This window comes from Oncorhynchus mykiss, chromosome 24 (assembly GCF_057628025.1).
Source record: "Oncorhynchus mykiss isolate SJ-2025 chromosome 24, ASM5762802v1, whole genome shotgun sequence".
In the NCBI taxonomy this organism is placed as follows: domain Eukaryota; kingdom Metazoa; phylum Chordata; class Actinopteri; order Salmoniformes; family Salmonidae; genus Oncorhynchus; species Oncorhynchus mykiss.
Window position 1 is genome coordinate 27,946,620 of NC_143045.1, and position 25,229 is coordinate 27,971,848.

The 25,229-nt window shown below is 45.4% G+C and overlaps 1 protein-coding gene and 1 long non-coding RNA gene across 5 annotated transcripts in view; one reads left to right on the forward strand and one right to left on the reverse strand.

The window, feature by feature from the left end:
- LOC110504114 (paired box protein Pax-3-A-like) overlaps nucleotides 1-25,229 on the forward strand; it is a 40,667-nt gene that overhangs the window by 11,129 nt on the left and 4,309 nt on the right. For all 4 annotated transcript variants that reach the window (XM_036961686.2, XM_036961690.2, XM_036961684.2 and 1 more), the window contains exons 5-7: nucleotides 13,638-13,837; nucleotides 21,668-21,833; nucleotides 22,043-22,254. In XM_036961686.2, the coding sequence (XP_036817581.2) occupies nucleotides 13,638-13,837; nucleotides 21,668-21,833; nucleotides 22,043-22,254 (578 nt within the window). The remainder of the gene's footprint in view (nucleotides 1-13,637; nucleotides 13,838-21,667; nucleotides 21,834-22,042; nucleotides 22,255-25,229) is intronic.
- The window catches only part of LOC149972416 (uncharacterized), a 64,215-nt gene continuing 63,330 nt past the window's right edge, over nucleotides 24,345-25,229 (reverse strand). The window contains exon 3 of the long non-coding RNA XR_016491413.1: nucleotides 24,345-24,480. This is a non-coding gene — a long non-coding RNA (uncharacterized LOC149972416). The remainder of the gene's footprint in view (nucleotides 24,481-25,229) is intronic.

A 25,229-nucleotide genomic window follows, 5' to 3' on the forward strand; every position in this document is an offset into this window, starting at 1 on the left:
AGGTTTTCTGTCTAGAGATTTTCTGTCTAGAGATTTTCTGTCTAGAGGTTTCCTGTGTAGAGGTGTCCTGTGTATAGGTTTTCTGTCTAGAGGTTTCTGTCTAGAGGTTTTCTGTGTGGAGATTTTGTGGTTCCCAAACTTTTATAGTTCCGTACCCCTTCAAACATTCAACTTCAAGCTGCATACCCCCTATAGCACCACGGTCAGCGCACTGTGAAATGTTGTTTTTTTGCCATCATTGTAAGCCTGCCACACACACTATACAATACATTTATTAAACATAAGAATGAGTGTGAGTTTTTGTCACAACCCGGCTCGTGGGAAGTGACAAAGAGCTCTTATAGGACCAACGCACAAATAATAATATAATAATAATCAATAATTTTACTCTTTATTTAGCCATCTTACATATAAAACCTTATTTGTTCATCGAAAATTGTGAATAGCTCACAACAGGTTAATGAGAAGGGTGTGCTTGAAAGGATGCACATACAGTGGGGCAAAAAAGTATTTAGTCAGCCACCAATTGTGCAAGTTCTCCCACTTAAAAAGATGAGAGAGGCCTGTGATTTTAATCATAGGTACACTTCAACTATGACAGACAAAATGAGAAAAAAAAATACAGAAAATCACATCGTAGGATTTTTAATGAATTTATTTGCAAATTATGGTGGAAAATAAGTATTTGGTCAATAACAAAAGTTTATCTCAATACTTTGTTATATACCCTTTGTTGGCAATGACAGAGGTCAAATGTTTTCTGTAAGTCTTCACAAGGTTTTCACACACTGTTGCTGGTATTTTGGCCCATTCTTCCATACAGATCTCCTCTAGATCAGTGATGTTTTGGGGCTGTTGCTGGGCAACACAGACTTTCAACTCCCTCCAAAGATTTTCTATGGGGTTGAGATCTGGAGACTGGCTAGGCCACTCCAGGACCTTGAAATGCTTCTTACGAAGCCACTCCTTCGTTGCCCGGGCGGTGTGTTTGGGATCATTGTCATGCTGAAATACCCAGCCACGTTTCATCTTCAATGCCCTTGCTGATGGAAGGAGGTTTTCACTCAAAATCTCACGATACATGGCCCCATTCATTCTTTCCTTTACACGGATCAGTCGTCCTGGTCCCTTTGCAGACAAACAGCTCAAAAGCATGATGTTTCCACCCCCATGCTTCGCAGTAGGTATGGTGTTCTTTGGATGCAACTCAGCATTCTTTGTCCTCCAAACACGACGAGTTGAGTTTTTACCAAAAGGTTATATTTTGGTTTCATCTGACCATATGACATTCTCCCAATCTTCTTCTGGATCATCAAAATGCTCTCTAGCAAACTTCAGACGGGCTTGGACATGTACTGGCTTAAGCAGGGGGACACGTCTGGCACTGCAGGATTTGAGTCCCTGGCGGCGTAGTGTGTTACTGATGGTAGGCTTTGTTACTTTGGTCCCAGCTCTCTGCAGGTCATTCACTAGGTCCCCCCGTGTGGTTCTGGGATTGTTGCTCACTGTTCTTGTGATCATTTTGACCCCACGGGGTGAGATCTTGCGTGGAGCCCCAGATCGAGGGAGATTACCAGTGGTCTTGTATGTCTTCCATTTCCTAATAATTGCTCCCACAGTTGATTTCTTCAAACCAAGCTGCTTACCTATTGCAGATTCAGTCTTCACAGCCTGGTGCAGGTCTACAATTTTGTTTCTGGTGTCCTTTGACAGCTCTTTGGTCTTGGCCATAGTGGAGTTTGGAGTGTGACTGTTTGAGGTTGTGGACAGGTGTCTTTTATACTGATAACAAGTTCAAACAGGTGCCATTAATACAGGTAACGAGTGGAGGACAGAGGAGCCTCTTAATGAAGAAGTTACAGGTCTGTGAGAGCCAGAAATCCTGCTTGTTTGTAGGTGACCAAATACTTATTTTCCACCACAATTTGCAAATAAATTCATTAAAAATCCTACAATGTGATTTTCTGGATTTTTTTTCTCATTTTGTCTGTCATAGTTGAAGTTCAAGTCCATTTGATGTCACAAAGCTGTCCAGTACTTTAAAAATATCCTCTCCTGTTGTCCTGGTTTCCAGAAGAGGATGTCTTCCTTATTGCCCCCCGATAAACATAACGGACATATACCAGGAGCTGTGCCAGGGCCGTCATGTCCGTTGACTCATCCAGCTGTAATTCACTGGCTTGTATGCGAAGCAGTAATTGTTTCAGAACATCTCCTGCCATGTCACTGATACGTTGTGAAACAGTGTTGTTTGATGAAGTCATTGTCTGTATATTCTTTTGGCCTTTCCCCTCAGCATTGTCCCAGCCATACCCGCGGCATGAGGAAGAATGAAGTCCTCCACAATAGTTTGGAGCTTGCCTGTCCTAGACACTCGGTAGCTCACCATATAAGACGCTTCTAGACCCTTTTTATTGTCGGTATCTGTTACTTTTATACATGTCTTACTACTCGGAAGTCGTCTTTATTCTGGATCAAAAAACTCCCGTGGCTTATTTTTCAAATTGACATGTTTCGTTTCTAAATGTCTGCACAAGAGTGAAGGTTTCCAGCGAGAGAGTAACAGTGAATGTGATTGGATGTTAATTATTTGACTAGGCTACCTGTATTTGACATTGTGTTGTTATTTCACTGATCACTAGAACACTCTGAACACACATTTTATTTTTGGCAGTGAAACGAGGCTTCTCGGGCGACAGAAAAAAAAACTCACCCAAATGTATAGCCCCGTTGGAAAATATAAATGTACTGTTTGAAAATGTGAAGATTTTTATAATGTGATTCACAATTTTATTCGGTGTAACCCCAATGGCATTGTGGGGAATACCTGGTCTAGAGGTCTCTTGAGGTTTTCTCTCTCTCAAGTTTTTCTGTCTAGAGGTTTTCCTTCTAGAGGTTTTATGTCTTGAGGTTTTCTGTCTAGAGATTTTCTGTCAAGAGGTTTTCTATCTAGAGGTTTGCTCTCTTGAGGATTTCTCTCTCTCAGGTTTTTCTGTCTAGAGATTTTCTGTCTGTCTCTCTCTCCCCCCTCTCTCTCTCTCTCTCTCTCTCTATCTCTCTCCCTCTCTCTCTCTCTCTCCCCCTCTCTCTCTCTCTCTCTCTCTCTCTCATTAATCTGTCTAGAGGTTTTCTGTCTGTCTCTCTCTCCCCCCTCTCTCTCTATCTCTCTCCCTCTCTCTCTCTCTCTCCCTCTCTCTCTCTCTCTCTCTCTCTCTCTCATTAATCTGTCTAGAGGTTTTCTGTCAAGAGGTTTTTTTTCTAGAAGTTTACTCTCTAGAGGTTCTCTCTATATAGGTTTTCATCGTTTGTGGAGAGCTTGGTCGCTTTGTCTTCTTCACTCTTTCTTTTTGTGATGCTTGATGAGGTTATGATTTATTAGTTATTCATCTCTCTCTCTCTCTCTCTCTTTTTCTCACGCACACTCTCTCTCTCTCTCTCTCTTTTTCTCACGCACACTCTCTCTCTCTCTCTCTCTCTCACACACACACACACACACACACACACACACACACACACACACACACACACACACACACACACACACACACACACACACACACGTTGACAGTGCAGACAAACACACAGCGCTCTTCACACACTCAATTACAGGGCAGCTGTAGAGGTCGGGGCTCCTCCTTAGCAAGTCAAGTGAGCACCCCCCACCTTCTTTAACAACATGGTAGAGGCGCAGATGGGCCCATAAGCTGTCGGTTAACCATTATCCTTCAGTCCTTCAGGCATCTGCCCAGTCTTCTATGTACTGTTTAATGCAGTTGGGCAGTCACTTAGTCCCCCGGCCCCTGAAAAGGACCAGCGTCACTCCCCGCCCAAATAAATGCTTCATTTGTTTCCTCTGCCTTTTGTTTTGTTTCGGAGGGGGGCACATGTCACTGACTCAGTTACCCTCTTCATTTACCAACCACCCCAAGAGAACTTCCATGACTGTACCCGCCAACCATCCATTAACCACCATGAGAAGGTTGTGTAAATAGAAACCCATATGGTCAGCCACCCCACCCATCCACCAACCCACCATGCCCAAAACTGAGCTCCATGCACTCAGAGCACCCCTCCTCCATCTCTCTGTGGACATTTTAAAGCCTTTTTGTCCCCATTCGCAGTCCCCACAAAACCAAGCCGATTTCCAGGAGCACAGTCTGTTTCAGTTAAATCCTCTATTCTTTACCAACCACGGGAATGGAGGGGGGGGGGGGGGGGGGGGCTCAGGTTGTTTAGGCTCAGGCTGCTATTAGCTGTGTGCCTCTCAGGTTGTTTTGGCTCAGGCTGCTATGTGCTGTGTGCCTCTCAGGTTGTTTTGGCTCAGGCTGCTATGTGCTGTGTGCCTCTCAGGTTGTTTTGGCTCAGGCTGCTATGTGCTGTGTGCCTCTCAGGTTGTTTTGGCTCAGGCTGCTATGTGCTGTGTGCCTCTCAGGTTGTTTTGGCTCAGGCTGCTATGTGCTGTGTGCCTCTCAGGTTGTTTTGGCTCAGGCTGCTATGTGCTGTGTGCCTCTCAGGTTGTTTTGGCTCAGTCTGCTATGTGCTGTGTGCCTCTTAGGTTGTTTTAGCTCAGGATTCTATGTGATGTGTGCCTCTCAGGCTGCTATTTGCTGTGTGCCTCTCAGGTTGTTCTGGCTCAGGCTGCTATGTGCTGTGTGCCTCTGTACTGTGTGCCTGCTCCGGAGGTCCCAGTCCAAGCCATGCTTCTTCTCTGGGTCTCTGAAATTCAGATAGCTTTACCCTTTTAAGGATTGCACTGTGTTTTGGGGTTTTACAAACTGGAAAGTCTACAGGTCCAATCCCACACATACCGTAGACCATTCCCCTCACAGTTGAGGTGAAGTCAAAATACATGGAAAGTAAGTTTGAGAGTTTAGCTAGAGTATGAATAATACATTTTAAGACACAGTTTAAGTATACATAGATATGTGTGGTTGGTGGATAATTTGATTGCAAAGGCTATTCAGCAGTGCCATATAAAACACATTCATCCTGTTGTACAATTCTTTATTTTTAAATGTTTTACCTGGAACGATTTTTAACTCATGAGTAATGACCAAAGTAGTGTCAGGGAAAATGGTAAACTCATTGCTGTGTGCTTTAAATATGTTGGTATGCATTTGGTTGTAATGTTCAATGTGCAAAATACAGAATATCTATGTCAAAATTAAAATGCACTGAAAACTTTATGAGTGAGTGAGTCAGTGAGTGTATGAGTGAGTGAGTGAGTGAGTGAGTGAGTATATGAGTGAGTGAGTGAGTGTATGAGTGAGTGAGTGTATGAGTGATGGAGTGTATGAGTGAGTAAGTGAGTGTATGAGTGTATGAGTGAGTAAGGGTGTGAGTATATGTATGAGTGACTGAGTGAGTGAGTGAGTGTATGAGTGAGTGAGTGTATGACTGAGTGAGTGTATGAGTGACTGAGTGTATGAGTGAGGGAGTGTATGAGTGAGTGAGTGTATGAGTGAGGGAGTGTATGAGTGAGGGAATGTATGATTGAGTAAGTGAGTGAGTGAGTGTATGAGTGAGTAAGTGAGTGAGTGTATGAGTGACTAAGTGAGTGAGTGTATGAGTGAGTAAGTGAGTGAGTGTATGAGTGAGTGAGTGAGTGTATGAGTGAGTAAGTGCGTGAGTGTATGAGTGAGTGAGTGTGTGTGTATGAGTGAGTGTATGAGTGTGTGAGTGCATTATTGTATAAGTGTATGAGTGAGTGTATGAGTGAGTGTGAGTGTATGAGTGTATGAGTGTGTGAGTGCATGATTGTGTAAGTGTATGAGTTAGTGTGAGTATATGAGTGCATGAGTGAGTAAGTGTGAGTGTATGAGTGTATGAGTGTATGAGTGAGTAAGTGTGAGTGAGTGTATGAGTGTTTGAGTGAGTGAGTGATTGAGTGAGTGAGGGAGTGAGTGTATGAGTGAGTGAGTGTATGAGTGTATGAGTGAGGGAGTGTATGAGTGAGGGAGTGTATGAGTGAGTAAGTGAGTGAGTGTATGAGCGAGTAAGTGAGTGAGTGTATGAGTGAGTGAGTGTGTGTGTATGAATGAGTGAGTGTGTGTGTAGGAGTGAGTGTATGAGTGACTAAGTGTGAGTGAGTGTATGAGTGTATGAGTGTATGAGTATATGAGTGTATGAGTGTATGAGTGAGTAAGTGTGAGTGAGTGTATGAGTGTATGAGTGAGTAAGTGTGAGTGAGTGTATGAGTGTATGAGTGAGTGTGTATCTTCACACCACCAGAGTTGCCGTAGGGCTGACAAGGCTCATTATTAACCTACAAGCAGAAGGATGGCTTATGTAATGTACTGTCGGTACCAATTCTCACAGTCTACAGAAGCCTAGGCGCTTGTGTGTGTGTGTGTGTGTTGCTCTGAAGCAGAGTACTGAGAGCAGTGGGAGTTAACAGGTGGCAGGGGACGTATCACCAGGTACACCTTTGTCACTTCAACCCCCTACTGTGTGTGCTACGCCACTTGGTGACCTCGCTCTCTCTGTGTCTCTCAGTGTCTCTCTGTGTCTCTCTGTGTCTCTCTCTCTCTCTCTCTCTCTCTCTAAAACACACTGACACACACAACAACAACAACACTAATGCCTTTGTAAGACCCGCACTCTCACAAACACACTGACACACGCAACAACAACAACATCAGCAACACAAATGCACAGTCATAGAAGCCTGATTGTGGTAGCCTACATTTGAATAGGAGAACAACAAAGGCCTCCTCCTTCCTCTACCCCTCAGGTGCTCCCATGGTCCCCTCCAGGCTGCCGAGGAAGGTTTTGGGGAGCCCCCCAGCTGTGCCCCCCCCCTTGCCCCTTTCTGGCCCTCTTTGTGCCCCCCGCTCCCCCGTGGGGCAGGTGACAGGCCCCTCTGTGCGGGTCGAGGCAGCCATGACGGATTCCACAGATGGAGCGTGCAAATCGCCAGCAAAGACCTCAGCCTTAGAGCAACAAAGAGAGAGAAAGAGAGAGAGATGGTAACAGAAAGAGAGAGACAGAGTAGGCAGAGAGAGAGGTGGGGACGAGGAGAGAGGGACAAAGTAGGCAGAGAGAGAGGTGGGGACGAGGAGAGAGGGACAAAGTAGGCAGAGAGAGAGATGGTAACAGAAAGAGAGAGACAGAGTAGGCAGAGAGAGAGGTGGGGATGAGGAGAGAGGGTCAAAGTAGGCAGAGAGAGAGTTTGGTAACAGAAAGAGAGGGTCAAAGTAGGCAGAGAGAGAGATGGTAACAGAAAAAAGGGGCAAAGTAGGCAGAGAGAGAGAGATGGTAACAGAAAGACAGGGACAAAGTAGGCAGAGAGAGAGGTGGGGACAGAAAGAGAGGGACAAAGTAGGCAGAGAGAGAGGTGGGGACAAGAAGAGAGACAGAGTAGGCAGAGAGATAGATGGGGACAAGGAGAGAGACAGAGTAGGCAGAGAGAGAGAGATGGGGACAAGGAGAGAGACAGAGTAGGCAGAGAGAGAGATGGGGACAAGGAGAGAGACAGAGTAGGCAGAGAAAGAGATGGGGGAGGGAAAGAGAAAGAGAGTAGGCAGAGAGAGAGATGGGGGAGAGCAAGATAGAGACAGAGTCTGCAGAGAGAGAGATGGGGAGAGAAAGAGATGGGGGAGAGAAAGAGAGAGAGAGTAGGCAGAGAGAGAAATGGGGACAAGGAGAGAGACAGAGTAGGCAGAGAAAGAGATGGGGGAGGGAAAGAGAAAGAGAGTAGGCAGAGAGAGAGATGGGGGAGAGCAAGATAGAGAGAAAGAGATGGGGGAGAGAAAGAGAGAGACAGAGTAGGCAGAGAGAGAGAGATGGGGACAAGGAGAGATACAGAGTAGGCAGAGAGAGAGATGGGGGAGAGAAAGAGATGGGGAGAGAGAGCTGGGGAGAGAGAGAGCTGGGGAGAGAAAGAGATGGGGGAGAGAAAGATGGGGGAGAGAAAGAGATGGGGGAGAGAGAGAGATGGGGGAGAGAAAGAGATGGGGAGAGAGAGAGCTGGGGAGAGAAAGAGATGGGGAGAGAAAGAGATGGGGGAGAGAAAGAGATGGGGGAGAGAAAGAGATGGGGAGAGAAAGAGATGGGGGAGAGAAAGAGATGGGGAGAGAAAGAGATGGGGAGAGAGAGAGCTGGGGAGAGAAAGAGATGGGGGAGAGAAAGAGATGGGGAGAGAGAGACCTGGGGAGAGAAAGAGATGGGGGACAGAGAGAGATGGGGGAGAGTATAAATAGTCTTGTCACATGAGAGTATATCAAGACGCGACTGCAAACCTCCAAGAGATGCCATACTGACACTTCGTTTGAAAGACGTTCCCTAGGATCCCCAAAGCAGACTAGTCATAACCGATAGGTAATTCCAAAGTAATTAAGGATTTTTATAACAACTCGGCATTCCCAGATTCTAAATCCCTGTGAAATTCTTTGGAACGCTGTTGCATGCTGGTAACTGTGGGGAAACTAAGCATTCCCTATGAGCCTCCAGGAACTGAAGCTACAAAGGCTCCTCATTGTTTTTCACCAGCAATTCTGTTTCAAATAATGCCCCCACTCCAACTCCTCCACACCCCAAATTCCTACCCCACCAGCCACTACCACCACCTAAAAGAAATCCATCCACCCCTTGGTTCCTCCTCTCAATAATATGTCTTTGCATTTGTTGTTTGGTTAGGTATGTGGCTTGAGGATGTTATGAAGTCAGGAATTAAAAGATTTGTTATACTAGATGCTCACAGAGTGAAAAATTCATTAGGCTGTTAGAGGTAATACATTTGTAGTTTCTCACTTGATTCATTGTAATAATGGTCTTAACCACAACAGGTTTTACATCTTGGTTCTGTTTAGTGTGGATGGGAGCAGATGAATGGCCTGTATCTGTGAATGTAAACAGAAATAGAAAGTGGTAGCATTCTGATGAAGTGCAAAATAGAATATTCTCCCCAAATACCCAATGGCAACATCTCTCCCAACCCCTACCCTTTCTCTTTCTCTCTCCCCCTCTCTCACATTGTTTAATATTTCTTTACCAATTTGCTCTTAATGCATCCTACTGCCATGGGTGTTGAGAATGGAAAGCACTGAGGGGGGAGTGGATCAGTTTCACATGAGGAGCCCCAAGCTATTTGGGTTTTCTTGTATTTTATTGTTGCTTCTGAGGGGGAACTAATACAGTGTTGCACAAAAACTTCCCCTCCGCTCCAGGGAATTCATTAAGTGTAACACAAAGTCGGCGCGCCAGCCTCAATGAACTTCTGTTCTGAAGTAGCTAAAGGCCTACTAGAACTGCCTGGTAGGAAACCAGCCCACACGCTTCAGAACAGAGTACACAGTAGTATTACAACTGATCTGACTTTAACTTGAATAGTAGACATACAAAAGCTGTCAAGTCTCATATCACACCATCTCAATCAAGCTGAAGCTTCTACTCATTGACCACTTCAATGTCTGTCTGAGAGAGAGAGAGAGAGAGAGAGAGAGAGAGAGAGAGAGAGAGAGAGAGAGAGAGAGAGAGAGAGAGAGAGAGAGAGAGAGAGAGAGAGAGAGAGAGAGAGAGAGAGCGAGAGAGAGAGAGAGAGAGAGAGTGTGTGTACAAAGCAGTGCTGAGACGATAAACTGAAAATGATCAACAGCGACCATTCCAATCACTTATCGCAGGCATTTTGCTGATGTCGTTCATTATGATAAGTAGCCTATACTAGAGAAATGTGAAGTCTGAAATGAAATAAGTTTGCTAATATGGGGGCTTGTTAATAGGATAATTGATGGTGGTACAACCATCAAACTAGTAGTAGTAGTTTAAGGCCCAGTGCAGTCAAAAACGTGATTTTACTGTGGTTTATATATACAGTGTTAAGGGTGTGTACTGGAGGCGAAGTCAGGTGCAGGAGAGCAGAGTGTAGTGAACAGGCACACTTTTTATTCCGGTCCAACGAAAGCACAAAAGTACATAAATGTGCCCAAACACGGAACAATAGACAAAAGTATGACGCGCAACAATACCCACATAACATAAATACAATTTCACACAAAGACATGGAGGGAAACAGAGGGATAAATACATGCAGTGTGATTAGGGAATGAAAAGCAGGTGTGTATGGAACAAGACAAAACAAATGGAAATATGAAAAATGGAGCGGCAATGGCTAGAAAGCCGGTGAAGGAGAGGAGCCGACTTTGGCGGAAGTCGTGACATACAGTGCATTAGGAAAGTATTCAGACCCCTTGGACCCCTTTTTCACATTTTGTTACGTGACAGCCTTATTCTAATTCTATTCTAAATTTATTAAATAGCTTTTTTCCCCTCATCAGTCTACACACAATACCCCATAATGACAAAGCAAAAACAGGTTTTTAGAAATTGTTGCAAATTTATTACAAACAAAATCTGGATATATTCAGACCCTTTACTCAGTATTTTGTTGAAGCACCTTTGGCAGCAATTACAGCCTTGAGTCTTCTTAGGTATGATGCTACAAGCTTGGCACACCTGTATTTGGGAAGTTTCTCTCATTCTTTTCTGCAGATCATCTCAAGCTCTGTCAGGTTGGATGGGGAGCGTCCAACCTGGACTGGTTGGATGGGCTCAAGTCCAACGGGTTCAAGTCCGGGCTCTGACTGGGCTGCTCAAGGACATTCAGAGACTTGTCACGAAGCCACTCCTGCGTTGTCTTGGCTGTGTGCTTAGGGTCGTTGTCCTGTTGGAAGGTGAACCTTTGCCCCAGTCTGAGGTCCTGAGCACTCCGGAGCAGGTTTTCATCAAGGATCTCTCTGTACTTTGTTCTGTTAATATTTCCCTCGATCCTGACTAGTCTCCCAGTCCCTGCAGCTGAAAAACATTCACACAACATTCACACAGCATGATGCTGCCACCACCATGCTTCACGGTATGGATAGTGCCAGGTTTCCTCCAGACGTGATGCTTGGCATTCAGGCCAAAGAGTTCAAGCTTGGTTTCATCAGACCATAGAATCTTGTTCCTCATGGTCTGAGCATCTTTAGGTGCCTTTTGGCAAACTCCAAGCGGGCTGTCATGTGCCTTTTATTGAGGAGTGGCTTCCATCTGGCCACTCTACCATGAAGGTCTGATTGGTGGAGGCTGCAGCTATGATTGTCCTTCTAGAAGGTTCTCTCATCTCCACGGAGGAACTCTAGAGCTCTGTCAGAGTGATCATAAAGTTCTTGGTCACCTCCCTGACCAAGGCTCTTCTCCCCCGATTGCTCAGTTTGGCTGGGCGGCCATCTCTAAGAAGAGTTTTGGTGGTTTAAGAATGATGGAGGTCACTGTGTTCTTGGGGACCTTAAATGCCGCAGACATGTTTTGGTACCCTTCACCAGATCTGTGCCTTGACACGATCCTGTCTCGACGCTCTACATACATTTCCTTCAACCTCATGGCTTGGTTGTTGCTCTGACATGCATTGTCAACTGTTGGACTTTATATAGACAGGTGTGTGCCTTTCCAAATCATGTCTAATCGTTTGAATTTACCACAGGTGGACTCCAATCACGTTGTTGAAACATCTCATGGATGATCAATGGAGACAGGATGCACTTGAGCTCAATTTCGAGTCTCAACAATTGAGGCTGAGTCTCAAAAATTGAATCCTTATGTACATTTAATTTTGAATAAATTCAGCTCAGGTGCATCCTGTTTCCATTGATCATCTTTGAGATGTTTCTACAACTTGATTGGAGTCCACCTGCGGTAAATTCAATTGATTGTCATTATGGGGTAATGTGTGTAGATTGCTGAGGATTTTTTTAATCAATCCATTTTAGAATAAGGCTGTGTCACAGGTCGGCTCATAGCCTGTGGCTAAAATGAGGGGACGCGAACAACAGCTATAGGCCAATTAAAAAGGTTCTTTATTGTAAACAAACTATTAACTTTAAACTAAGAAAAATGAATGAGGTGTGGAAGTATCATAATGTAAGGTGTATGTAATGTGCATGGATGCATGAATCTGTGTGTGTGAATGACTGAGTGAAAACTATGCAAAACTACAACAGAACAAACAAAACAGGTTCATACCTGGAGGAGGGGAGAGAGAGAGAGAGAAGTGATTAGTGACACAGTTTAAATACTTAGAGCCCAGGTGACTCCAATCACTAACGACCCTCCTCTGCCTGCAGGAGGAACCGCCCCTGCACTGCAGAGGAGGAGCTGTGACAGCTGTAACATAACAACATTTGGAAAATGTCAAGGGGTCTCAATATTTTCCGAAGGCACTGTATATATTTTCTCACTATGAGGTTGGAATATTACTTTTACTGTTGGAGCTGTTAGAAAAGATTGCAGGACATTTCAGTCTGTTTTGGTGGGGTGAAGTTGAACCTGTCTACCAATAACAGCTAGACCACTCCCAGACAGGCTTAAGAAGCAATTTTTGTATATTTTTGATCATTTTAAATTAAAACAATTGCTGTAAGGTTCTTAATTGTTACTCAGAAATTATTTGAAATTGTGGTATGAAAACGGCTTTGAAGGATAATAAAAAAAACTGTGGTGCACATTAATGTTATAAACGTATCTTTCTATTTATTAATATTGCCTCAATTTGGCCAATTCAGGCAAGGATTTTTGTCCATATGGCCCAGCTCTAGTACAAATGTACATGCCTTTGCATGCTTTATGCACAGTGACAGACGCAAGGACACTGAGGGACATAGGAAAGCGGGGCGTTGGACACTGGCCTGAGGAGAGTCTCTGATGTCTGGGTCTCCCTGCCCTTGGGTCTGTCTGTTTGTCTGGCTTGGCCCTGCCCTAGGTTACCACTGCGTTACCACTGTGTTACCACTGGGCCGTAGCTTTAGAGAGCCTCGTCAATTCACTGCCTCTTCTGCTGAATTAGCTTTTAAAGCGCCAGCGTTTCTCTCTGAGCAAACAAGACCAGCATGCACCTGCAAGTGGTGTGGAGGGGGGTGTATGGGGGGCTGCTGCTCAGTCCCTCTCTCCATCCCCAACTGTTACTGGGGCTCCAGGAAGACTGCAACTGTAGACAATGCAGGTTCCCCCCGACACTCTCTCTCTAGCCGTCACTGACCCCCCTTTCCCCCCTTAAAAAACGAACGGTCCCTGGATCAAAATTAGGCCTTTGTGTGGCGCTTAGTCCTCTCAATCCCACTGCCGCCACGCCTCGGGAACCTTGTCCTGTGGGATTATTTATAAAAGCACACAGAATTCCCCTATGAATGGAAGTCTGTTGGTGCACAAGACAAGAGGGAACATTGGGAGAGATGGGGAGCGTTGGGAGGGGTGGTGGTGGCCCCTCTGAAGAGGTTTATGTAAACAGATAGCATGTGGCAAAAAAGAAAGCAAACAAGTTCACACTTCAAGTGGATGGATGGATTCATCCTTCTGTTCTTCACTCTCACTCTGAATCACTACACTTCTTTTGCTAGACGGCTCTCCCTATTGGTCTCCCTGCATTCTATTTGATCACTGTAGTCAGGAGAATAAGAAACTGAAAATGTGTTTTCAAGACTGATTTATTTATTTTTGTACTTTTCTATAAACCAGTCCAGTCAGTTGTGAACACATTATTAATTACAACGATGGACTTGACTAATGGAATCTAGTTCTAAAAACCATCAGTAACTGTTAACTGTGATAATGATACTGTACTAACACCATGAGAGCCCTAACTGTGCATCTCCTGTCTGTTGGAGCAGCGAGCCACTCAGATGAGGGGTCGGATGTGGAGTCTGAACCAGACCTGCCTCTGAAGAGGAAGCAGCGCCGCAGTAGAACCACCTTCACGGCCGAACAGCTGGATGAGCTGGAGAGAGCCTTTGAACGAACACACTACCCTGACATCTACACGAGGGAAGAGCTGGCTCAGAGGGCCAAACTAACAGAGGCCAGAGTTCAGGTAGACAACACATACATCACACACACACTCTTTATCACACATCACACACATCCACACGCACTGCACACACACACACACACACACACACACACACACACACACACACACACACACACACACACACGCGCGAGCGCGCGCACACACACACACACATTTCTGGCCTGCCCCTTCATCCTGTGTTCCCAGGGGTCCAATATGCAGGCCCAGCTCTGATCTACGGCCCAGAAAATTCCCCACAACAGCTCCCGTATGGAGGCTGTACTGGGCCCAGCATGGGGGTATTACATATGGAATCAGCATGAGTTCCGCCAGTCACACAACACCGACTCTCAGCAGTAGCAGCCAACCACATCCCCCCCATACTGTTCAGATGAGAAGGGGGCCTTTGAGTTAAATGTTAATTTATTGATATGGATGGGTTCATTTATCCTCTCTGTCCCTGTGAATGGATAAGCCAGGTCACACGTGATACAAGTCACTATTTGACGTCCATCCATGTCTGAAGATGCTGGGTGATGATGTGGACCCGGCCACTAGGGACAACAGTGAGCGCTGTTACGTTCAAGTAGGTTTCGTTTTTTCTAGGGTGTTGTGGACGGGGAGGCGGATGGACGTAAGCATCTGCCTCTTATTCCAAAAGTTGCAAGTTTGAATACAGCGATAGAAAGTTGCTTTTTGTTTTAAGCCTTGCCCAAACCTTAACCCTGACCAAAACCATTCACAGTTAATGCCTAACCTTAAGATTTCAGTAGCGAGGCTATTTACAGGGGGTACCGTTACAGGGTCAATGTGCGGCGGCACAGGTTATTCGAGGTAATTGAGGCAATATGTACATGTAGGTAGAGATAAAGTGACTATGCATATAAACAGAGAGTTGTAGCTGCGTAAAAATGGGGGGGGGGGCACATAGTCAGGGTAGCCATTTGATTAGCTGTTCAGGAGTCTTATGGCTTGGGGATAGAAGCTATTAAGAAGCATTTTGGACCTAGACTTGGCGCTCCGGTACTCCTTGCCTTGTGTTAGCAGAGAGAACAGTCTATGACTAGGGTGGCTGGAGACTTTGGCAATTTTTAGGGCCTTCCTCTGACACTGCCTGGTATAGAAGTCCTGGATGGCAGGAAGCTTGGTACCAGTAATGTACTGGGCCATACGCACTAGCCTCTGTAGTGCCTAGCAGGTCGGAGGCTGAGGAGTTGCCATACCAGGTGGTGATGCAACCAGTCAGGAGGCTCTCGATGGTGCAGCTGTGTTTTAACCATAATAGTTCATTGGTGATGTGGACACCAATGAACTTGAAGCTCTCAATCTGCTACACTACAGCCCTGTTGATGAGAATGGGGGTGTGCTCGGCCATCCTTTTCCTGTAGTCCACATAATCTCCTTTGTCAAGATCACATTGAGGGAGAGGTTGTTATCCTGGCACCACACTGCCAGGTCTCTGACCTCCTCCCTATAGGCTGTCTCATTGTTGTCGGTTGTCAGGCCACTGTTGTGTTGTCGGCAAACTTAATGATGGTGTTGGGGTTGTGCTTGGCCATGCAGTCATGGGTGAACAGGGAGTTCAGGAGGGGACTGAGCACGCACCGCTGAGCGGCCTCGTGTTGAGGATCAGCGTGGCAGATGTGTTGTTACCTACCCTTACCACCTGGGGGTGGCCCTTCAGGATGTCCAGGATCCAGTTGTAGAGGGAGGTGTTTAGTCTCAGGGTCCTTAGCTTAGTGATGAGCTTTGAGGGCACTATGGTTTTGAATGCTGAGCTGTAGCCAATGAACAGCATTCTCACGTAGGTGTTCCTTTTGTCCAGGTGGGAAAGGGCAGTGTGGAGTGCAATAGAGATCGCATCATCTGTGGATCTGTTGAGGCAGTATACGATTTGGAGTGGGTCAGTGTCGCATGCCTCAAAGCGAGCATAGATGTCAATTAGCTCATTTTCTAGGCTTGTGTCACTGGGCAGCTCATGGTTGTGCTTCCCTTTATAGTCCATAATAGTTTGCAAGCCCTGCCACATCCAACGAGTGTCAGAGCCGGTGTTGTGGGATTCAATCTTAGTCTTGTATTGACACTTTGCCTGTTTGATGGTTTGTCGGAGGGCATAGCGGGATTTCCCATAAGTGGGCTATGCCCCTTTTTTCTCAATTTCCGCCTGAATGGCGTGCCCAAAGTAAACTGCCTGTAGCTCAGGCCCTGAAGACGATATATGCATATAATTGGTACCATTGGAAAGACATTTTGAAGTTTGTAGAAATGTTAAAATAATATAGGAGAATATAACACAATAGATATGCTAGGAGAAAATACAAAGAAAAACCAACCAGAATTTTTGTTTTTTGAGAGACCATCCTCTTAGAAATGCAAGAGAAAGGTCATGTTGTAAAATAGCTCCCTGGATGCAATTCCTATGGCTTCCACAGGGTGTCAGAAGTCTATGTACAAGGTTTCAGGCTTGTAACTTCAAAAACAAATAAGAAATAACATAATAATATGTTCAATAGGAAATCGATTTTAGCATCATGGTGCACAAAAACACGGATTTCCAAGACTGTGTCCTCTTATAAAAATTGTTATTTCGCACCAAAGTACGTTCATCTCTACGAGACAGAACACATCTCCTTCCTGAGCGGGATGACGGCTGCGTGGTCCCATGGTGTTTATACTTGCGTACTATTGTTTGTACAGATGAACGTGGTACCTTCAGGTGTTTGGAAATTGCTCCCAATGATGAACCAGACCTATGGAGGCCTAAAAAAAGAATTCTGAGGTCTTGGCTGATTTCTTATGATTTCCCCATGATGTCAAGCAAAGAGGCACTGAGTTTGAAGGTGGGCCTTGAAATACATCCACAGGTACACCTCCAATTGACTCAAATTATGTCAATTAGCCTATCAGAAGCTTCTAAAGTCATGACATCATTTTCTGGAATTTTCCAAGCTGTTCAAAGGCACAGTCAACTTAGTGTACGTAAACTTCTGACCCACTGGAATTGTGATACATTGAATTATAAGTGAAATAATCTGTCTGTAAACAATTGTTGGATTGGTGCGAAAAGTGCAAATCAATCCCAGAACAGCAGCAAAGGACCTTGTGAAGATGCTGGAGGAAACAGGTATAAAAGTATCCATATCCACAGTAAAACGAGTCCTATATCGATATAACCTGAAAGGCCGCTCAGAAAGGAAGAATCCACTGCTCCAAAACCGCCATAAAAAAGACAATGGTTTGCAACTGCACATGGAGACAAAGATCATACTTTTTGGAGAAATGTCCTCTGGTCTGATGAAACGAAAATAGAACTGTTTGGCCATAATCACCATTGTTATGTTTGGAGGATAAAGGGGGAGGTTTGCAAGCCAAAGAACACCATCCCAACCGTGAAGCATGGGGGTGGCGGCATCATGTTGTGGGGGTGCTTTGCTGCAGGAGGGACTGGTGCACTTTACAAAATAGATGGCTGCATGAGGAGGGACAACTATGTGAATATATTGAAGCAAGATCTCAAGACATCAGTCAGGAAGTTAAAGCTTGGTCGCAAATGGGTCTTCCAAATGGACAATGACCCCAAGCATACTTCCAAAGTTGTGGTAAAATGGTCTAAGGACAACAAAGTCAAGGTATTGGAGTGGCCATCACAAAGTGTAACGCTCGTCGAAATGGGTAGACCAAGGCGCAGCGTGATTTGGGTTCATCATCATTTATTTGAATGAGAACCAGCAACAAATACAAATAAGAGAAACAAACAAACGAACGTACAGCCTTGTAGGGCTCAAAAGCAACAATACAAAAACAAGATCCCACAAACAACAGGTGGGAAAAGGCTACCTAAATATGATCCCCAATCAGAGACAACGATAAACAGCTGCCTCTATGGTCAGCTCCCCCTCCCCCCCCCCCAAAGGTGTGCACTCCGGCCGCAAAACCTGAAACCAAAAGGGAGGGTTAGAGGGGGTGTCTAGTGTCGGTGGTGGTTCTGGTGCGGGACGAAGAACCCTCTCATCCCGCGGATCCTCCAGCATCGGAGGCGGCTCAGGTGCGGGACGAAGAACCCTCTCATCCCACAAATCCTCCAGCATCGGAGAACCCGCTCATCCCGCTCATCCAGCCATGGACCCGGGCTGGACACTGTGCCTGGACTGGGCACCAACACAGAAGAAGACTCTGACCTTGGAGCTGGACTGGATGCCGTGCTTAGACTTGGCATCGGCGCAGGAGAAGGCTCCGGCCATGGAGCTGGAGGTTCCGGACCATGGACCATCGCAGAAGGTTCCGGACCGTGGACCGTCTCAGGAGGTTCCGGACCATGGACCGTCTCAGGAGGTTCCGGACCGTGGACCGTCGTTGGAGGTTCCGGACTTTGAAACGTCATCGGAAGCTCTGGACTGGGAACTGTCGCCGGAAGCTCTGGACTGGGAACTGTCGTCGGAAGCTCTGGACTGGGAACTGTCGCCGGAAGCTCTGGACTGTGGAGGCGCACTGGAGGCCTGATGCGTGGGACCGGTACAGGTGGCCCCGGGCTGATGACACGCACCTCAGGGCGAGTGGGGGAGGAGGCACAGGACGTACTGGACTGTGGAGGCGCACTGGAGGTCTAGAGCGTAGAGCTGGCACAATCCGTCCTGGCTGGATGCTCACTTTAGCCCGGCAAGTGCGGGGCGCTGACACAGGACGCACTGGGCTGTGAAGGCGCACTGGCGACACAGTGGGTAGAACCGGTGCAAGATATCCTGATTCGAGGAGGCGCACTGGAGACCAGGATCACTGAGCCAGCACAACCCATCCTGGCTGGATGCTCATTTTTACACGGCAAGTGCGGAGAGCTGGCACCGAACGCACCGGGCTGTGAATGCGCACTGGAGACACAGTGCGTATCACCGCATAACATGGTACCTGAACATGGTACCTGAACGGTCACACGCTCCTCAAAGCGAGTGCGGGGAGTTGGCTCTGGTGGTGAAACCTGGCTCCGCCAACCACCCCATGTGCCTCTCGTGCTTGTGTCGTGGTTACAAACCCCGGGGTCGATGTTGATGCTCCCTTGCTGCTTCCGTCTGCTCCCGTGGAAGGCGATCCTTTCCGGACATGATTTCTTCCATGTCCATGATGTCTGCTCCTCCTGGCCACGCTGCTTGGTCCGTTTGTGGTGGGATCTTCTGTGTTAGGGTTCATGATCCCTGCGTGGATTTATTTTTCCAGAGTAAAGTTTGTCATTTTTTACTCAGTTCTGTGTCCTGCGCCTGACTCCATTCTCACCTCTGCACAACTAACACCTAACACAAAGCCCTGACCTCATACCTATAGGAAATTTGTGGGCAGAACTGAAAAAGCGTGTGCGAGCAAAGAGGCCTACAAACCTAACTCAGTTACACCAGCTCTGTCAGGAGGAATGGGCCAAAATTCACCCAACTTATTGTGGGAAGCTTGTGGAAGGCTAACTGAAATATTTGGCCCAAGTTAAACAATTAACAACTTAAAGGCAATGCCACCAAATACTAATTGAGTGTATGTAAACTTCTGACCCACTGGGAATGTGATGAAAGAAATAAAAGCTGGAATTAATCATTCTCTCTACTATTATTCTGACATTTCACGTTCTTAAAATAAAGTGGTGATCCTAACTGACCTAAGACAGGGAATTTGTACTTGGTTTAAATGTCAATAAATAGTGAAAACTGAGTTTAAATGTATTTGGCTAAGGTGTATGTAGTCTTCCGACTTCAACTATAGATGAACGTTTAATCCTGAAGTGAGACTGTGAGAGTTAGTTGTAATAGATTAGTTTTGAGGCAAACACAGTCCTCACATACGATTTTCTTATTCTCATTAACTACAGTATTTGAAGCTTTGGGTGACTTTATGCCTATGGAACAGGACTGAAATAAGACCATCAGAGCTAATTTATAGTTAGAGGAATTTAAAGGGGGGGAGGGGACCATGTAAATTGTGTTGTGTTGCTATGTTTAAATTATATTCCTGTGGTGAGGCATGAGATGTGGAGATAGAGAGAGCCTTGTTGGCTGCAGCCAGGAGTCACATGGGCAGGTCTGGAGAGGAACACATGACCCCGACACACACACAAACACTCAGACAATAACACACAGGGTTTAGACACGCACGCGCGCACACACACACACACACACACACACACACACACACACACACACACACACACACACACACACACACACACACACACACACACACACACACACACACACACACACAATACCTGGAAATCAGAAACTAAAAAAATGCAGTCAGACAAAAACATATTGACTCACAGAGAGAGATATACACATATGCACAAATTACAGTCATTAACCATTAATACAGTGCCTTCCCAAAAGTATTCAGACCACCTGACTTTTTTCCACATTTTGTTACATTACAGCCTTATTCTAAAATAAAAACATGTTTATCTCATCAATCTACACACAATTCCCAATAATGACAAAGCAAGAACAGTTTTTTTGTTGTTTTTTTTTGCAAATTTATAACTAAAAACCCACGGACATATCACATTTATATAAGTATTCAGACCATTTACTCAGTACTTTGTTGAAGTGATTACAGCCTCTAGTCTTCTTAAGTATGACACTACAAGCTTGACACGTCTTTATTTGGGGAGTTTCTCCCATTCTTCTCTGCAGATCCTCTCAAGCTCTGTCAGGTTGGATGGGGAGCATTGCTGCACAGCTATTTTCAGGTCTCTCCAGAGATGTTCGATCCAGTTCAAGTCTGGGCTAGGCCACTCATGAACATTCAGAGACTTGTCCCGAAGCCACTCCTGCCTTGTCTTGTCTGTATGCTTAGAGTTGTTGTACTGTTGGAAGGTGAACCTTTGCCCCAGTCGGAGGTCCTGAGCGCTCTGGAGCAGGTTTTCATCAAAAATCTCTGTACTTTGCTCCGTTCATCTTTCCCTTGATCCTGACTAGTCTCCCAGTCCCTGCTGCTGAAAAACATCCCCACAGCATGATGCTGTCACCACCGTGCTTCACAGTATGGATGGTGCCAGGTTTCCTCCAGACGTGACGCATGGCATTCAGGCCAAAGAGTTCATCGGACCATGGAATCTTGTTTCTCATGGTCTGAGCATCTTTAGGTGCCTTTTGGAAGGTTCTCCCATCTCCACAGAGAAACTCTTGAGCTCTGTCAGAGTGACCATTGGGTTTTTGGTCACCTCCCTGACCAAGGCCCTTCTCCCCCGATTACTCAGTTTGGCTGGGCGCTCACTTATAGGAAGAGTCTTGGTGGTTCCAAACTTCCATTTAAGAATGATAGAGACCACTGTGTTCTTGGGGACCTTCAATGCTGCAGAAGGTTTATCGTACCCTTTTTTGTACCCTTCCCCAGACCTATACGGACAATTCCTTCGACCTTATGGCTTGTTTTTTTCTCTGACATGCATTGTCAACTGTGGGACCTTTTATAGACAGGTGTGTGCCATTCCAAATCATGTCCAATCAGTTGAATTTACCACATGTGGACTCCAATCAAGTTGTAGAAACATTAATGGATGATCAATGGAAACAGGATGCACCTGAGCTCAATTTCGAGTCTCATAGAAAGGGTCTGAATACTAATGTAAATAAGGTATTTCTGTTTTTATTTAATTCATTTGCACACATTTCTAAAAACCTGTTTTAGGTTTGTGATTATGAGGTATTCTGTCTTGATTGCTAAGGATTTTTTCCATTTAATTAATTTGAAATAAGGCTGTAACTTAACAAAATGTGGAAAATATAAAGGGGTCTGAATACTTTCCGAATGCACTGTATATATGGGAATGTATGTTTAAGACAATGTAAGATCTCATGTCATGTTTTCCTCTTCCCCCAGGTGTGGTTCAGTAACAGAAGAGCCCGGTGGAGGAAGCAGGCTGGAGCTAGTCAGCTCATGGCCTTCAATCACCTGATCCCTGGGGGCTTCCCGCCCTCTGCCATGTCCAGTCTCTCACCTTATCAGCTGTCTGACAGCCCGTATCCCCCTACATCCATATCACAAGGTGGGACACTCTGTAAACAAGGCCACATGCTAAACAACTCCCTGTGTGTTTCACATATACAGCTATTGCTCTCAGAGTTCAGACCCTTGAGCTTGATTAGCAAAGTCATGTACTGCTAAATATTGACTACATTTTAATAATCGGTCAATTGAGAGACAATATATATATGTAAATGGTAAGTTCTTATTTTCTATTTGTCCTTCCCTTAGTGGTGTCGGAGCAGGCCAGCACGCTGCACCGGCCCCAGCCCCTTTCCCCGTCCTCAGGCCACCACCAGAGCTCAGGAGGGGGAGGACAGGATGGGGGGTCTGCCTACTGCCTGGCCTCTGGACGCCACAGCTTCTCAGGCTACTCCGACAGCTTCCTCTCGTCAGGAGGCCCTCCCATGAACCCTGCCATCAGCAATGGCCTCTCTTCACAGGTGAGTCAAACAGAGCTACGCACACGCACACACACACGCATACGCACACGCACGCACACACACACACGCACGCACACTCACACGCACACACACACACACACACACAGTTCATACTCTTTATCTATGTCAGGAGGTGGGGAGGGGTGGAGGTGGGTGTGAGGTGGAGTGAAAGGACTTGAAAAGGACAGAGGACAGACACGGGGGAGGACAAATGAATGAGGAGAAGATGAGACAAATTAAAACTGAAAAGACAATTATGGCCAATTATACAGGCATGAGGCTTGTCGTCCCTTTACCTAAACATTAAGGGCTGTCCTAACAAGCAGAAAATGAGATTTCAGTTGCTCAAAGTCAGATCCCCCCCCCCACACACACACACACAAAGACACGTACGCACACACACACACACACACACACACACACACACACACACACACACACACACACACACACACACACACACACACACACACACACCCACACACACACACACACACACCAGTGCTTCAGGGTCACTTTAGAGAGTGTGACAATATGGACATGAAGGATGAATGACTGGAGAGGCTGGCATGGTTAGACAGATCACATGGTGGGAAAGGGAAATCTTTGAAATGTTTGATATTATTGATGAACTTTACTTGTTGTCAATTTATGAGACATTTATTTTGTTCAGTTTAATCTACTGAAATGTGTTCAATTGATATAAATGACAATGAATAGGCTAAGTCATAAGGAGGGGAGATATCGTCTATCAATTTTTATTTATATTTATTTTTATTGTAGTCTCGTCATTTCTTACCAGTCATTGTAGAGGCACTAACTTCACCTCAGTCGGGCCTGCTTTTTTTTAATGAAAAACTTTTCCAAATATTAAATATTTTTAGACAATATTCAGTATTCTTCTGTTGCAGTAGGGCAAATATACTTTTGCTTCCAGTCTCTTCGTCATTGCCTCTGAATCTTCCCGTGCTTTAGCCCATCAACACTCACATAAGATCCTTGTGCTTTAGCCCATCAACACTCACATAAGATCCTTGTGCTTTGGCCCATCAACACTCACATAAGATCCTTGTGCTTTGGCCCATCAACACTCACATAAGATCCTTGTGCTTTGGCCCATCAACACTCACATAAGATCCTTGTGCTTTGGCCCATCAACACTCACATAAGATCCTTGTGCTTTAGCCCATCAACACTCACATAAGATCCTTGTGCTTTGGCCCATCAACACTCACATAAGATCCTTGTGCTTTGGCCCATCAACACTCACATAAGATCCTTGTGCTTTGGCACAGTAATAAATCAAGGCTCCAGTGTTCAAATGGATGACTACCGAATATACATTGAATTATGTGTGTAATTTATGTAGATTACTCCCCATGTTTTGTTACCTATATAATTGGTGCAGGCTAGCTACATTTTGTTGGTACGTGTGTGGAATGTAGGAATGTATAGTCCTCATTAGTTTAAATTATGAATTGACTTAAATTGGATGGGTCTTTAATTTATAAAATGGTTATGAAGACTGTATGTCGAAGATCAACTAGGCCTACTCTATGTAGAAACTAAGATGGATTGATACTTATTATTTGCATGCAAGATGTAGAGAACTTTTGATACATGTTGGCACAATACACAATTCTACAAATCGAACACTCCTCATCTCTTCTCTCTCTCTCCCTGATAAATGGGGTGCCTGATCCTCACATGTTTTCCATTTGTAAGGAACACACCTCGTCCTCTTCTAGGGTGTTTGTCAAGATTCCACGGACAGGGCTTCTGTATGACAACCATAATGTATGTGTGCGAGTGTGTGTTTTAAGGTTCATGGGAAACTACCCCCTCCTTGAATCTCTGTTAAGACTTTCTTTCCATTTATCTACACCTCCCTCTCTTACGCAGTCCATACGCAGCTACCTTGGGAAATCAAGGAAACACACACACACACGCACACAAACAAACCGTTAAGCCTCCAGGGAGGCTTCTCATGATTGCATTCTTGTCTCCACATTCCTCAGTATGAAAGTCAAGTCCTAATTTATTTGTACATACGTTATATTGTATGAGAGAAGCAGGAATGTCCTGTACGTCTCAGACTTCCCCCATTCTGACATTCTTCCCCGGCTCTCCTCTGCTGTCCGGCTTTTCCTGGACACGCTGATTAGGGGCCGCTGGACACAGCAACGTTCCAACATGGAACACCCCGGCGAAGCCCAGCATGTCACGCTAAAAAGACAAGGATAGAAGAAAGAGAGAGAGATTGAGAAAGAGAGAGAAAGAGAGAGGTATAGCATTTTTGAAAGCTGTAGTTTCTTGAAGAGATCGACCACGCCATCTGTCCATATACTTCTTCTGTTTAACCAGAGTGTTCCAAAACGCAGGTCATTTTTTGGGAAAATGTTACTGGGGTCGAGAAACACAACTCCCCTCTCAAAATCAACATGGGCTCCTCTGTCCCCTGCCTGGGAAATGACTTAAGCGGGACCATCTGTGTGTGTGGATGTAGAATAATATGTCACTTATAGGGCCAGAAGAGCCCAACATGCAGCGAACCTGCGTTTCATTAGGACATGGACAGAGGCTACAGGTCTCTGTTTAGAGGGATTTGATGCATTTAGAGGTAGGGAGGTTTAAAGTGGTCACGTAGGGGTTATATCTTTTCAGTGAGATGATCTCGAGTCACAGCAATTATCTGTTTATTATATACTTTGTTGAACTTTCTTTTTTATCCATCCAGATAAAGTTAGTGAGGGTTTGTTATCGCCTCGTTCTGTCTGAACCTCCTCTATAACGATACCCTACGGCTCTTTTCCGTCCTTCGCTCGCCAAGAAATATTCCCCTAAATTCGATTATCGGGCAGCTAATCAATAACAGGTCAAATCCTAGCCTGTTTGTCTGCAGCTTGTCTGTTATGGTCCAGAGGTTTTTCTCTCTGCTTCTAAAGGTCTACCACGTTATCTGTGTTGGGACATCT